Source organism: Hibiscus syriacus, unplaced genomic scaffold, assembly GCF_006381635.1.
Source record: "Hibiscus syriacus cultivar Baekdansim isolate YM2019G1 unplaced genomic scaffold, ASM638163v2 tig00112159_pilon, whole genome shotgun sequence".
In the NCBI taxonomy this organism is placed as follows: Eukaryota; Viridiplantae; Streptophyta; class Magnoliopsida; order Malvales; family Malvaceae; genus Hibiscus; species Hibiscus syriacus.
In genome coordinates, this window is record NW_024063263.1 from 1,703,298 (window position 1) to 1,717,253 (window position 13,956).

At 36.2% G+C, this 13,956-nt stretch overlaps 1 protein-coding gene across 1 annotated transcript; it reads left to right on the forward strand.

The window, feature by feature from the left end:
- Positions 1–5,563: 5,563 nt before the first annotated feature.
- LOC120175229 lies at positions 5,564–9,388 on the forward strand. The gene is made up of 5 exons (XM_039181898.1): positions 5,564–5,667; positions 5,873–5,977; positions 6,732–7,228; positions 7,997–8,356; positions 8,438–9,388. The coding sequence occupies exons 2-5, from the start codon at positions 5,898–5,900 to the stop codon at positions 9,154–9,156; spliced, it is 1,656 nt and encodes a 551-aa protein (XP_039037829.1). The 5' UTR covers positions 5,564–5,667; positions 5,873–5,897; the 3' UTR covers positions 9,157–9,388.
- Positions 9,389–13,956: the final 4,568 nt, after the last annotated feature.

A 13,956-nucleotide genomic window follows, 5' to 3' on the forward strand; every position in this document is an offset into this window, starting at 1 on the left:
ATGACGAGGTGAGGCTACCTCGATGTTGCATAGTAGGGCCAAATGAAATGGAGAGGGATTTACGAGCCACTATAGGGCTTTTCCTATGAATAATCTTAGTAAGTTGTGTTGATGAGGCTTTACCCTTTAATGGTTTTCTGGACAGGGAAAGATTCGCTTAATCATTAGATACCTTGGGTTCCGGTATGAGGACTTCAGTTTGCGTATGGGAATCAAACCATTATCAGTGGCATCATAAATCGGATTAAACCGTAAACATTTTATAACATCGTATTCTTTCTGAGAGGATTGGTCATTTTACGGCTTGGCTAGCTTTCGAGGTCAGCGTTCTACCATCATCCAAGGGTCGAAGGAAACAGTATTATTCAATTTTGGATCATTAGAAGGGACAATCTTAGCTGGGATGGGGGTATCAGAAGACGCATGTTGGAGTAATGAGCAAGTTGCAGAGTTATGGCCATATTTGCCGCAATTGAAACTGATGAACAGGAAGGATTTGTATTCAATGATTTGCACCTGTTCATTAATTAGAATATTAGATATCAAAAGTTTATTGAGATCCACCCAGACGGTCATACGAGCTAAACGACCACATCTTCCATTCTGAGTTTCATAATCAATGCGGATGACATGACCAATACATTTTTCGATCTCAGTAATTAGTCTTTTTTTATATAGAATCGTAGTAAATCCGATAGTCGAATCCAAACAATGATCTCGCTTGGATATGGTTGAGAGATAGAGAAGTCTGGTGACTAAGGTTCGACAGTCAAGTAGTGTCTAAAGATGGTCCAAGGTCCATCGGTGAGTACTTTTAGAAAGTCAGAGCAAATGCAGAAACATACTAGAAAATAATCATTCTCTATGCCTATTAGTTTGATTGGCTAAGAAGGCTTCCAGATTTCATATTTTTTGTTTCAGATAGTGGTATAACCGATTCGTCATTTGAGGAGTTTAACCACAACCGTTTGGTCAAAAAAAAATTCTCAAGGGTTTAGATCATTTCAAAGAAGTTAATAGATATTGTCATGCCCCACGTGATCAAGCCGGAAACATGTGCGCTGAGGTCTGTGACAGAGGTTTTCAAGGGCATATTGGGCGTGACTAGCCCATCAAACTTAGCCCAAAATGTGGAAAGTGCTAAAAGGCCCTAACCCGTTCACATTGATCGTACAAACATGAAAAGTGTCACCTTATTAAATTATGTCCATATAGGCAGCTCATATATGAAAAGAGACAACAAATCATAGGAAATTATGAGAGAATCTTACTATATCAAGTGTAAACAACCATCCAAGGAAAGAATCAAAGTAATTGAGGCGATGAGATGATGGTTTGCTTATGTTCCTTTAAATAGAGGATTTGATTAGATGGTGATTGATGGAGTTTCCTTAGTTATGAAGATTTTGTAATTAATGGGGCTCATCTTAGCCATTGATATAATTCGATCTTAGTCGTCTATTGTAAAAGGATTCAACTATAAATATAGGCCTCCCCACCTCATTTGTACACACTTCATTTGAGTAATAAAGAGCATTCACTCAATCCTCTATTCTTGTTCTATGAGAGCCATATCATTTCTAGCGTTTGTGCTTCTGTGTTTTTACAAAGTATTCTTACTTAGTGTTTTCAGGTTGACTTAGCTGTCAAACCATTCAAGAAATGTTCCAAGGCGACTAAGGTCACACATTCTAGAGTTGAAATCTCCAAGGGCATGACAAGTGGTATCATAGTTATTTTATTGCAGCAACAACGGGAGTTTCAAACTAGTTTTGGAAGAGATGTCACCATAAAACCAAAAAGAGGTCCCAGTTTCTATAGAAAGAGTTGAGACCCGTGCAACTGGAGAAAAAGTGAGGGAGATTGAGAGATGTTGTGTCATCAATTGAGAGGAGACCTAATAAGTTGTAAGGCTTCGAGGCCAAAGTCACGGAGGATTATGGCGAGAAAAAGACGAAAGAATACAATGTTGTGAGAGTCAAGGTGTTGGGTTTGAGGAAGGAGCTGAGTGAAGTCCAAGAAATACTAGAGACAGTTGAATCTGTTGAGAAATGACTCAGAAGGGAGACCCAATGACTCATTGATAGTGTGAGTTCATTGTTCGATGAGGGGACCAAGGGCATTGAGAGTTTTTACTTGACCATGAGGGCGAATATGTCGAAGGAATTGAATGAGCTCGAGAGTGAGCTGTTCGATTTTAGAGAGCCATGGTGAATGTGGCGTTAGGAGTTGCACCCACGAGCAGTATCGAACAAGTTCAAGGGGATACGATCGACATGTGAAGTTGAGAACTTTATTTGGTGCATGGAGCAATGTTTTCCGAGGTGTGGGGGTAGAGGACAACTTCATTAAGGTAAATATTGCTTCAAATTATTTGACTGACGATGCTCTTTTGTGGTGGTGACATAGATACTCGAAGAGAAATCCCATAGGGGAGTGGAGTGAGTTCAAGGCCGAATTCAATAGATAATTTTTTCTCGTGAATGCTGAATTGAAAGCACCAAAGAAGAGAAAGAACTTATGCATGATGGTCTAATCCGAGAGTATGTGAGTCGATTTTTGAAGCTCAAGTTGCAAATTCTAACCATAAGTGAAGAGGAGGGATACTATGCCTTCTTGGGTGGACTACAACGATGAGCCAGTGCATAAGTGTTGTAGATGAACGTTAGAGACCTTTTAAAGGCTATAGCTTTGGCCGAGGCCTTATCAAAATTTGAAATCTTAGTCAAAAATCAAGGGCAACAATGGGGGAGACAGAGAGAAATCATTCAAGGATAGATCCAGAGAGCATCAAAATGGTGAGGGGAAGCCACAAAAGGGAAGAGCCAACCTATTTTGTGAATTGAGACTAAAAAGTTATATTAAATGTTACACTTGTGAGGGAATCCACATGGTGAGGGATTACTCGAAGAGGGGAAAAATGGCCGCCATCTTGAGTCAAAAAAATGAGTCACAAGCAGAGGTAGCCAGACTTGGCACAATTGTAAGCATCAAGGTTAGCAAGTCGAGGGTAGAAGTGGAGCAATCGAAGTTCCATCAAGGGGAGGGGTCACAAAGGTTGCAAGATTGGGATGATCAAGCCAAGAAGTCCAAAGGAGAGGACGAGTCCAAAGGTGAGGAGGCTATACGACTTGGCACGATGATCATGGGTTCTATCAAGCCGAATGCAGTCCAAATATAGAAAGGGTTGATGTACATGGACATCAGAATTGCTGGACAACAAAACAGTGTTCTAGTGGACACTGGGGCAACTGATCTTTTTATGTCAAAGATAGTTGCGGAAAATCTTGATCTCAAAGTAGAGAAGGCGAATGGTTACATAAAGACTGTCAACTCCAAGAAAGTGCCCATTGTTGGAGTGACGAGGATCGTAGAGCTTCGAATTGGCGAATGGAGTGGCAAGAGAGATTTCAAGGTAATTACGTTGGATGACTTAGATTTTGTTGTCGGGTTAAGTTTCCTTGAGCGAATTCAAGCTCTCATCATCCCTAACTAAGACACTATGCACATCACTGATTCACATTAGCCATGCGTTGTGCCAATGACTTGAGACAAAGGGAAAGGGCCAAAGTATTATCGGTCATCCAATTTAATGAAGATGCTCTAAGGGAGGCAAACATCACTTTGAAGGCAACTATTGGGGGCACGACTGAGGGATGGACAAAGGGACCTGAGGCTTCGAAAAACATGGAGGAACCACCAATGTGTGAGGTGGTAAAGGCACCAAACTTTAAGGGGGGAAGAATCGATGCAACAAGGGGCACCGAACTTCAAGAAAAAAGTGTCGATATGAGGAGAACCAAGCTTCGAGGAGGAAGCATCGATGCATAGGATACCAGACTCAGTGGAAAAAGGAGGGCTGATGCATTTTTGGGTGAATGCGACCAATGGGAAAAAGGTACATCTCGAACAAAACTCTTGTGTTGTTAAGTATAATTTTCCATCTTCGATGAGTGTAGGTCGAGAAAGACCTAACCATCAAGTTAAGGGGTAAAAAGGTTAGGAGGGACATACAAGACCTTTCAGAGTTCAAGAGGGCACACCAAGGATGCCGACGAGTCTGAAAGTTCAACCAAGGGGGTAATCCAAACCTTTACCGAATGATCGAGGGGGTTCGTATCGAGGCAAAACTAAACGAGTATGAAAAGGTTTCTACAATCGAGGTGCACACATGGGGGTGAGAGATCATGGAGTTATATGGCGGCAAAAGACAAGGCAAACAGTTCACATGGGGGAACCACAACAAGTCAAGGCACCTAGTGAGATTCAAAGTGGCCAAGTCTGAGTACAGTTCGATTCAGCGACGAGGGCATCGCTAGATTTGGTAAGAGAGATTGTCACGCACCGCATGATCAAGCCCAAAACATGTGCACTAGAGTCTGCTATTCATCCACAGGTGTTGTGGCGATTGTACGATCGTGCGGAGCAGTATGGTTTTCGTGGAAAGTCATTATTAAAGATCGACTTACTTTTATAATTAATAAATATCTTTAAATAGATACTATATTGTACTTACCATAAAAACTTTTTAGACTTTATTTAATATTCTTAGACATCTATTCGATAAACAATCATAACAAAACCATAAAAACTTTTATTTTACAAAAAAGTAAAAAATTAGTTTTAAATTAAATAAATAAATAAAATTGATTCAGTTTCGATAACTATACTAATTAACATTATATATTAAACTAATGATGAAAATCTAAACCAAATTTAATAATTTTAGTTCGATCAAAATTTTATAAAGTCAATTTTTTGAATTAGGATCCGATTAGATGTTGTAATAGGTGAAATCGAATTTAATTTAAATTTAAAGTAATTGTTTATCTAACTAAATTCAATAATATTTTTATATACTTAAATATAATAATTATAATACTTTTCCTTTTATAATTTAAATAGGTCCTTGTTTTATCGAAAATAAATATTTTTTATATTTATATTAGATCAAATTTAATTAAATACAAATTTTTATCTTAAATTTAAATTGAATATAAATCTAGATAATTTTTTTGGATAAACTACATATTTAGTACTAAACTATCAATTTTGATCCGTTTTAGAACCTAAACTTTTAATTTTTTTCAAAATCATATATAACATTTAGTTTTTGTTTTATTTTAGTACCCACTGTGAAAAACTTAACGCGTTTAGTACATAAATTATCACTTTGATCCGTTTTAGTACCTAAACTTTCAAAAATCTCCAAAACTTAACGTTATAATTTGAACATATGTACTAAAATAATACAAAAACTAAACTTTAGGTATGGTCTTAAAAACTGAAAGTTTAAGTATTAAAACGGATCAAAATTGATAGTTTAAGTACTAAACAAATGATTTACCCAAAATTTTGTTTAGATCATATCAAATATCAAATTAAGTGAATAGATAAATCCCATAAACAGAAGAAAACAATCATTAAATATGAGTCCAAATTAAAGTAGAATTAGAAAAACTAGTGCATAAATGAAGTAAATTGGAACATGACGAGTTCAAGTAAAGAGAACCCATCATCCCAAACATGACCTTAAGACACAGAATTAGGAAAGTACATTTTCCAAGGCTATAAAAGTCATTTAAATTCCTTATCCCTGTTAAATCCTACTTCCCTGTCTCAGATCTGAGACCATCGCTATAGCCTGTTGTTTTGGGTGGTTAAACGGTAGGTATTCTAACAATCAAAGCTTTTCCTCTTGGGTAACCCCAAATTTCTCATCTTGTAAAAACACCCACTTCCCTAACTTGTTCTGCATAGTAAACCAAACCTCCCTGATTTGTTAAAGATTAAACTTTTGACTTTTCACTGAGCTTCCAAAGATCCAAACTTGTAATCTTTTTGATCTTCTGGTGTGCTTCGATTTTTGCAGGTGAATCTTGGATTTTTGTTCTCATATGGATACTGCCCCTCATGCTGGTAGCCCTACTGAAGTGGGTAGTCCTCACATAGATATCCATCAAGATCTCTTTCCAGAGTAAGTTTTTAGGCTTTGTTTCTTCTTTATTTCTGCACCCAGATGTTGTTGCATTGTTTTATATCTGCTCAATTTCTTGCATAAATCTGTTGGGATGAGCTTTGATGTGGAATCATGAGAATTTGGGGTTTTTTTTTTGGAAGGTGAACTGTGTTAGAGAATGGAAGTTAGGGTTTGAAAAGTTAGCAAATTTATGTTTGAAATAGTTTTCCTGTGCTGAGTTGAAGGTTAGTTACCAGAAATTGAAGAGTTTTTCAATTTAGGGATGCTTTTTTTCTTTGCTTTTGAGGAAGCTTGGAAACCCCTAGTTTTATTTTGTTTTCATTATCAGTGTTTGGTTTGAAACTTTGATGTTGAAGGGCTGCACATGAATCTAACCCTGTTTCTGACAATATAAGAATTACCTGCGATCGGATCTCGATTGTAATTAGCTGCCTACGAAATCTTACATTCACGAACCGAAATCGTCTACTATTGAGCATAGCAACCTCTGTTGCTCCGATTCTTCGTTTCTTTTGTAAGTGTTAATTCGTGTTCGGGTATGGGTATAGAATATTAGCCTCCAAATACATGGAAATTGAATGTACTAGTGTCGGATGCATACCTATTATCTGACAGTTACAGCCGAATCTGAGTAACGTTAGTAGCTTCGGCTTATGTCTATATGAATTTTAAATTAATGTAGAAGACTTACCTTCTTAAGTTCAGCTTGCTTAATTATGTTTTCTTAAATGCAATTTTATCCCAATTGCAGTTACTATGGTGGTACAGCTTCCGCTCCGTCTATGCCAAAGGACGAATTTCCGGGAAATGATATCAATAATGGAAGTAACAAGGACGAATTTCCGGGAAGTGATATCACGAATGGAACTAACAATGGTCCTCCTGTAATTGAAGAGAATAATTTCCCCACACCCCTTGCACCAGTTCCACTCGATAGTTTCTCTGCACCAGCATCGGTTCTACCCGGCAGTAGCGGGGAAGGTTTACCTTATGCTCCTATGCATTGGCCGAATGCCGGTGATATCTGGAGCTGGAGAGTGGGGAAGAGAGTCAACGCTTCTGGCTTCTTCCTCGATAGGTTTCTCAGCGCTCCAGAAAGTCTTCGAAAACCAAATGTTCCAAAATACTTTACAAGCAAGCATATGATTGAGCGTTTTATCCGATCAAATTTCCCGGGTGCAGATATTGACGCTTTCTTCGCTTCGTTTGTTTGGAAGATCCCTGCCCTTGTGGAACATTCTACCAAAGGTTTGCTAAAAAAACATTTAGGTTATATTTTTGGTTCTGCTTTTTTCCATCTTCTGAGAAAATTTGGTTTCTGACTTCTTTTTTGTAGGAAGTTAGAATGCACACACACATATATTCCGTTGAAAAGTTAGAATGCATATCGGTCATTTAAGATTTGGTGTTTAATTATAGCCCGAGTGATTTCATTGGGTAGCGTACCCATGTCGATGGGATTTAACCGTTAAAGCTTGTCTGAGGGGTATCGGGATTGAATGAATCAAATATTTAAATTTCATCTTTTGTTTCTTCTTATAACTTGGTTGCAGACCTTGATATTGCATTTTATATGTCTTTAAAGTCCTTTGGTCCTTACACCACATAGATATGGTGTTATCGTGTGTTGCTTTATTCTTTATTTTCTTACTGTTTCTTCTGCTTCCTTTTTTAGTTTTGTGTGTTAAATTGAAGTTGTCTCCCAACAAAGTTGACATAATGTTATTCAGGCTTCAGACATTTATTTTCCCAGAAAGAATCGATAAACATTTCATCATGTCGAGTTTAGATGAACCGCAATCATCCAAATTGATTCATTTCCCTTGAGTCTCGTTTCATATAGGGATAGTGAAATTGTTGGCATGGTAGTCCACGTTATACTCATTCGAAAGTCTGTTCTTTTTGTCTGTTAGTCGTAACTCTTCACTCTTTTCAGAAGTTCGAAGTTACACGGTGTCGGTTTTATCTTGATTGCTTAACTAGAATACTTCCTCTCTTTTATGTGATGAATGCCAGATGTCCCCCCTCCAGTGCCAGCAGAAGCAGCGCCAGCGGAGGAAATGGAAGATGATAAAAAGGACATCGAAAAAATAACTCCTCGTAGAACCGGTAGGAAGAGGGCTCCTCCCCCACCTCCATTCATCGCTCCAACTCCAAGTCCCAGTGAAACTCAAAAAAGGCAGAAGACAACTAAAGGATCTGCCAAATCTCAAGGATCGGCCAAGTCTCAAGGATCAGCTGAACCTAAAGGATCAGCCAAGCCTAAGCGACAAACTCGCCGGAATGTTAAAGAATCCGCCCCACCCGAAGTTGAAATTCAAGATACAAACGATGGTCTTGATGATGTGTCTTTCTTAGACGATGAAACAGGAAGAGGTTAGAATGTGTTAATATTTAGATTTTCCTGAAATTGATGTTTTGCTTCTTCATTTCATTTGCCTTTTGAAATGGTTGCAGCGGAGTTCGACAACTACCTCAATTCGTTGGATGAGATTCTTGTTCAGGCGCAGCCATCGTCTGAAGAACCAATTTCCGAACAGGCAGAGATGCATAACTTCTTTGCAGCAGAAGGCGAAATGGCTGAAGCTCGAAGGAAACTATCTTCACTTCTCGATATGGATTTCCCTTCATTGATTTGCTTCAAAGACCTCGATGAACTTGCCAGTCTAGCGTCCAAACTCCGGAAGGATCCAACCCTTACTGCCGAACAACTCGTGAAGCTGAAGTTAGTAGAAGAGATCCCAACATTCTGCGAGGTGTTCCTCGAGAATAGGGAAGTAATGGAGCAGGCAGACAAGTTCTTCACAGCCCTCGAGGAAAACAAGGCCAAGGTTAGTTCACTGAAACAAGAATACAGCGGGTTAAAGCAACAGGTGACAAATGTACAGTCCGAGGTAGAGTCCAGCACAACAACCGTGCAAGATATCGACAACCAGATAGCACAACTCAAAGCCCGTCGAGCCGAGCTCACGAAACTGATGGATAAGAAGAAGAGAGACAAGGATGAACTGATATATAACCAGAAGGTGGTAGCAAACTCGATCCCGAAGGTGGTACATGAAGTTCAGATCGCCAATGCCAAAAGACCGGAATGGGAGATAAAGAAGGAGAACGGAGTGAGGCGGGAGGCCGAAATACTCGCGAAATTCGCTCCCCTGAAAGGGTTTTCCCTCTGATCACCATAGGTATGGGGACTAGTGCTTAATTCCTAGAGTAATAATAACCAGTGATGCTTTGGTGTTGAGGATTGTGGTACTTAAAATATAGCTGTAGCAATAGGGAGTTGTTCCCATTGTAATTCTGAGCGGTGAAACATGAGCTCACAGTGTTTGTATTTTAACTTCATTTAGAACTGCTATGGAGATTTTATGAACCTCTTATATTTAAACTTTTAGAATATTTGGAACATTACAATAAGTTTTGGATTCGAACATTAAGTTTGTTGTCAATAATTAAGAAATATTCTAAACAAATATTATTTTGTAATTGTCCAAATAATAAAAAGGTTAAGATAAGTTATACGCTTAGTACATATACTATCAATTTTTGTTTATTTTATTGTCTAAAGTTTCAACTTTTTAAAAATCGTATCTAATGTTTAATTTCTGTTTCATTTTAGTATAGTTAAACTTTTAGCGTTAAGTTTTGAAAAAAAAATATATATGAAAGTTTAGGTATTAAAATGGACTAAAACTGATAGTGTAATATTTTAAAAACCGGGTTAGTGACTAAAATAAAAGTTTTTGGAATTTAGTGATCAATTTTAGAAAAGATTAAAAGTTCATGAATTTTTTTTGGAGAATTTTGGTGTTGGAGTTAATAACAAAGTTTGAAAGTAGAAAGGGTATAATGGTCATTTGATAAGAAAGATTTTTATTTTCCCTTTATACGGGATTTAACCACGTGGAAAGGAATGAAAAATGAAAGAAAAATTTGGAGACTTGGTTATCTTCTTCCTCCCGTGGTTTCAGTGGTAAGATAGCGATCGAAAGCAAAGTCTGGATAATTCGACCAAGTAATAATTATCGAGAAAGAGATAAGAGATTAATATTTATTAGTAAGGCCAGGTGAGTGAATACTAGTTATTATATGATGTTTTAGGGAAATAATACTTGCGACGAGTCTATTTCCTATATTAGAATGCATGAACTCATGAATAAAAGCATGTGCTTGATATGAGTGTATGTATTGTATATTATTATACATGTTATATGATTTGATATGAATGTATGTTAGTGTTATGTATCTATGCGATAAGATATATATATATATATGACAATATGGTCATAAGGAATTGTAAGAATATGTGATATGTGACTATATATGCTACATGATATATGTGAATATAGGAGAACAAATTATAAGCTATATGATATGATATAAGTGATTTCATAAGAAAGTGATATAAGCTATGAGATCATACGAAAATGTTATATGAGCTATGTGATAAGAAACTATGTGATAAGAAGTTATGAGCCTATGAGACATGAATATGTGAAATGATATAAAAGATAATGCCCATGTTATGTGACATGAGAGCTAGAGGTATAGTTGGCATGCCAAAAGTCGAGGGTTTTATGTGGTCCTTCGGGACATATATATAATCCTTTGGAACATATATGCGGCACTGCGGTACACTTATTTGGTCTATTGGAATATGTATGTGGTCTTTCGGGACATATATATTATATGTGGTCCTTCGGGACATTTCTATGTGGTCCTTCGGGACAAATTCACATGCCACTCAGTGGAATTTATACAAGTTGTGGTGACAATATATGTGCACAATATCTATGTACTCACATATCTTTAGTTCTCACATGTACATGGTTTAATAAAGAGATAACAACAAATATATTATATATGATTTATATGCTTTGTGATATGAAATTTGTTACAGGAATTATATGATGATGTGTGTATTGTTTGGTTAAGAATGCTAGGTACAAAAGTATATGACTAAGAGATATGAATGATAATAATATATGATCATGCTAAAAATGTAAATGATGATATATATGTATGTATGTATTTGTTACATGAAAGAGTATATGAGTTGTATGATATAATAGCATAAAACATGCTTGCATTGTTAGGAGATATAAATTGCATTATATGTGTTTAGTATGCCTCACCAAGTCATCGACTTAGCGTGTGAATGTTTCACAATTAGGTTTCGAGAAGATTAAGGAGCAAAGAGGAGCAAAACAGGTCAGCCTCTCATTTCCGATGATCAGATCAGAAAAAAGTATTTTATTAATATGTATGTTGGTATGTTAAATGTAGTTGACATGTACTAAGAGATTTGTGTTGGATATGCTCTGATAGACTTTGTAAAACCAAATATTTTTAATTAAGGTAATTTATTCAGTTTTGATTTTGAAGACACCAAATTTTGTCCTTTAATGTTGTTGCATTATATAATATATGTCCTTTAATGTCGTTACATTATATAATGTATTTACATCATAGGTCATATTATATAAATATATCTATTACATTATTGTTCCCATTGGTTTTACAGGTCCAAAAGCCAAATGCCAACAAGTCAAAACCCAAACAGTGGTTGGCTCAAGTACAAACAACCAAGCTGCCCAACATCACGTGTAGCCCAAACCCGTAGAAGATCAGGGTTTCCAGAAACCCTAACCCCACTCTTACCTCCAGCCGCCAGCAACGGTGGCCGTTGGATCTAGACGAGATCCAACGGTCCATAATGGAGATATTTAGGGTTGTCTCAAACCTTAGCCAAGAGCTTCACCCTAGCGCCACATGGCTTTGTTCGAGAAGCCCTTACGCCTCACGCATCCCAGCTGCTCGGTCAAACATCATCCTCGCGCCTCCCAAGACTGCACGACTCTCGGTCCCGAGATATTCGGAAACAAACAAGAACAATAGAGTTTGATTAGGACTCAAAGTTGTCATTTTTTTCTAGTATAAATACATGTAATCAACAGAGAGAGGGGGGAAGTTTTGGAAATATACGAAACACCAGCAAAATACGAAGGATAGCAATCGAAAGCAAGCATTTTTGTATACTTTGAAACGAGAAATAAAAGGGTAATATTTTTTTTTACCTTCGGTGTTGTTGCTTTACACTTGCATGTGCGGTTTGGTTGTCATTTGCGGTTGATTCAGAGGCCGATGAACATGGGGGTAGAATGGTTTTTTCGAAACTTTGGAGTTCAGATCTACCCCCGAGGCTTCGTTTTTTGAGTAAGCTATTTAGATTTTTGGAACGAGCATACGAAGGGCTTTCAAAAAAACCGAAACTTTTTATATTTTGTCGCCGGCGAGCGGCGGTCGGCGCCAGTAGCGACGGCCAGAATCTGAATTTGGCGGCGGCGTTCATGTGTTCATCAAGAACACATGAACCGCCCAGAGAAAGGAAATGTTGCTTCGGTGGGTTTGAGAACAAAATGAAAGTTAAAACAAAACTTTAACTTAAATACTCGGCCCACGCCCGACCCAGCCACCCGCGCGCGACCTGTTTTGCACCCTTGGATCCGCGCGTTTTCAGAAATAAAAGGGGTAATCCCGTATTTGGTCCCTCTTCGCTTCACTCACTCTATTTTAACCCGAAAATTATTTTTTAAAACCCACTTCTTCTTAATTTGGCCACCTAACTTACTTTTTAATTCAATTGACCCTTATATTATTATTTTTATTTTATATTATTTATTTTATTGTATATGCGTATATATATATATTTATTTAATATTTTATTTACCTATTATTAATATATATACATATTAATTATATTTATTTGGTTATTTTTCTTTTTTAGTACTATATTTTATGATATTGTATATATATATATTTCTATTAATTTTCTATTTTTTTATATTACCATCATACTATTCCTATTTTTCATTTTTTTGTTATGTATATTTTATCATTATCTGTATATTATTATTATTATTACTCTTTATTTTATTTGTGTTATTTATTTCATTCATTTTTACCTTTACGTTATTTTTATTTATCTTTTTATTTTGTATTACTTTCTTTACTTCATTCATTTTTTTTGTGTTTTCTTTATTACCTCCTTTCATTTTTTCTTTTCTTTTCTAACACATTCTTTGACTTTTAAAGGATACGTTTTCAATCAATCAGAGTTAAGCAATCAGAATCGTTATTTTACCTTTTAGGTTAAACTTTCAATTTTCTTAATTAAAGACAACTGAAAATTATGTAGTACCGAAAGGACAGTTCAAGGGTGCTAATCCTTCCTTGACTGTAATCGACTCCCGAACCCGACACATTTCTGGTACAACGCAGATCAGGTAAGATGGTGTCCGACCCACCTAAATTCATTTTAAAGTGGTCGGTGGCGACTCCAATCCACATTTTTCAAGTCGAAGCCCAATTTTGGGGCCCAATCGAAAGACGGTTGCGACAAATTTAAATGTGAAATTGAAATTTTTAGCTATTTTGTAAAAAGAAACGGTTTGAAAAGTCAATGTAACTCCTCGGACTCGTATTCGGGTTGAATACGGGTTGAGGTGTTATAGATAATTTATGTACTAAACATGTTAAGTTTCTAACGATGAGCTATTAAAATGAAACAAAAACTATGTTAGGTATGATTATGAAAAATTGGAAGTCCAAGTACTATAATGAATCAAACCAATAATTATGTAATAAATATGTAATTTACCCAAAAATATTGCAAGCGTCACTGATTAACTTATAATTCAAGTAAATGATACTGTAAAAATATTACGAAATTTCTAAAATTAATTATACTAAAATTTTATCATATCCATTTTGCGGGTAAAAGTATTTTTAAAATTTATAATGTAAGAAGAAATTCACTTATATTTAAAAAAACTAAGAGATTAATTTTTATAAATATTAGTTATTTATCATATAAATAATATTAAATTATTATTATAATATTATAAATTTATATTTATATTTTATATTTCAATTTTACGTATTTTTTCTGACTATTGAAGAAAAATATTTTATGT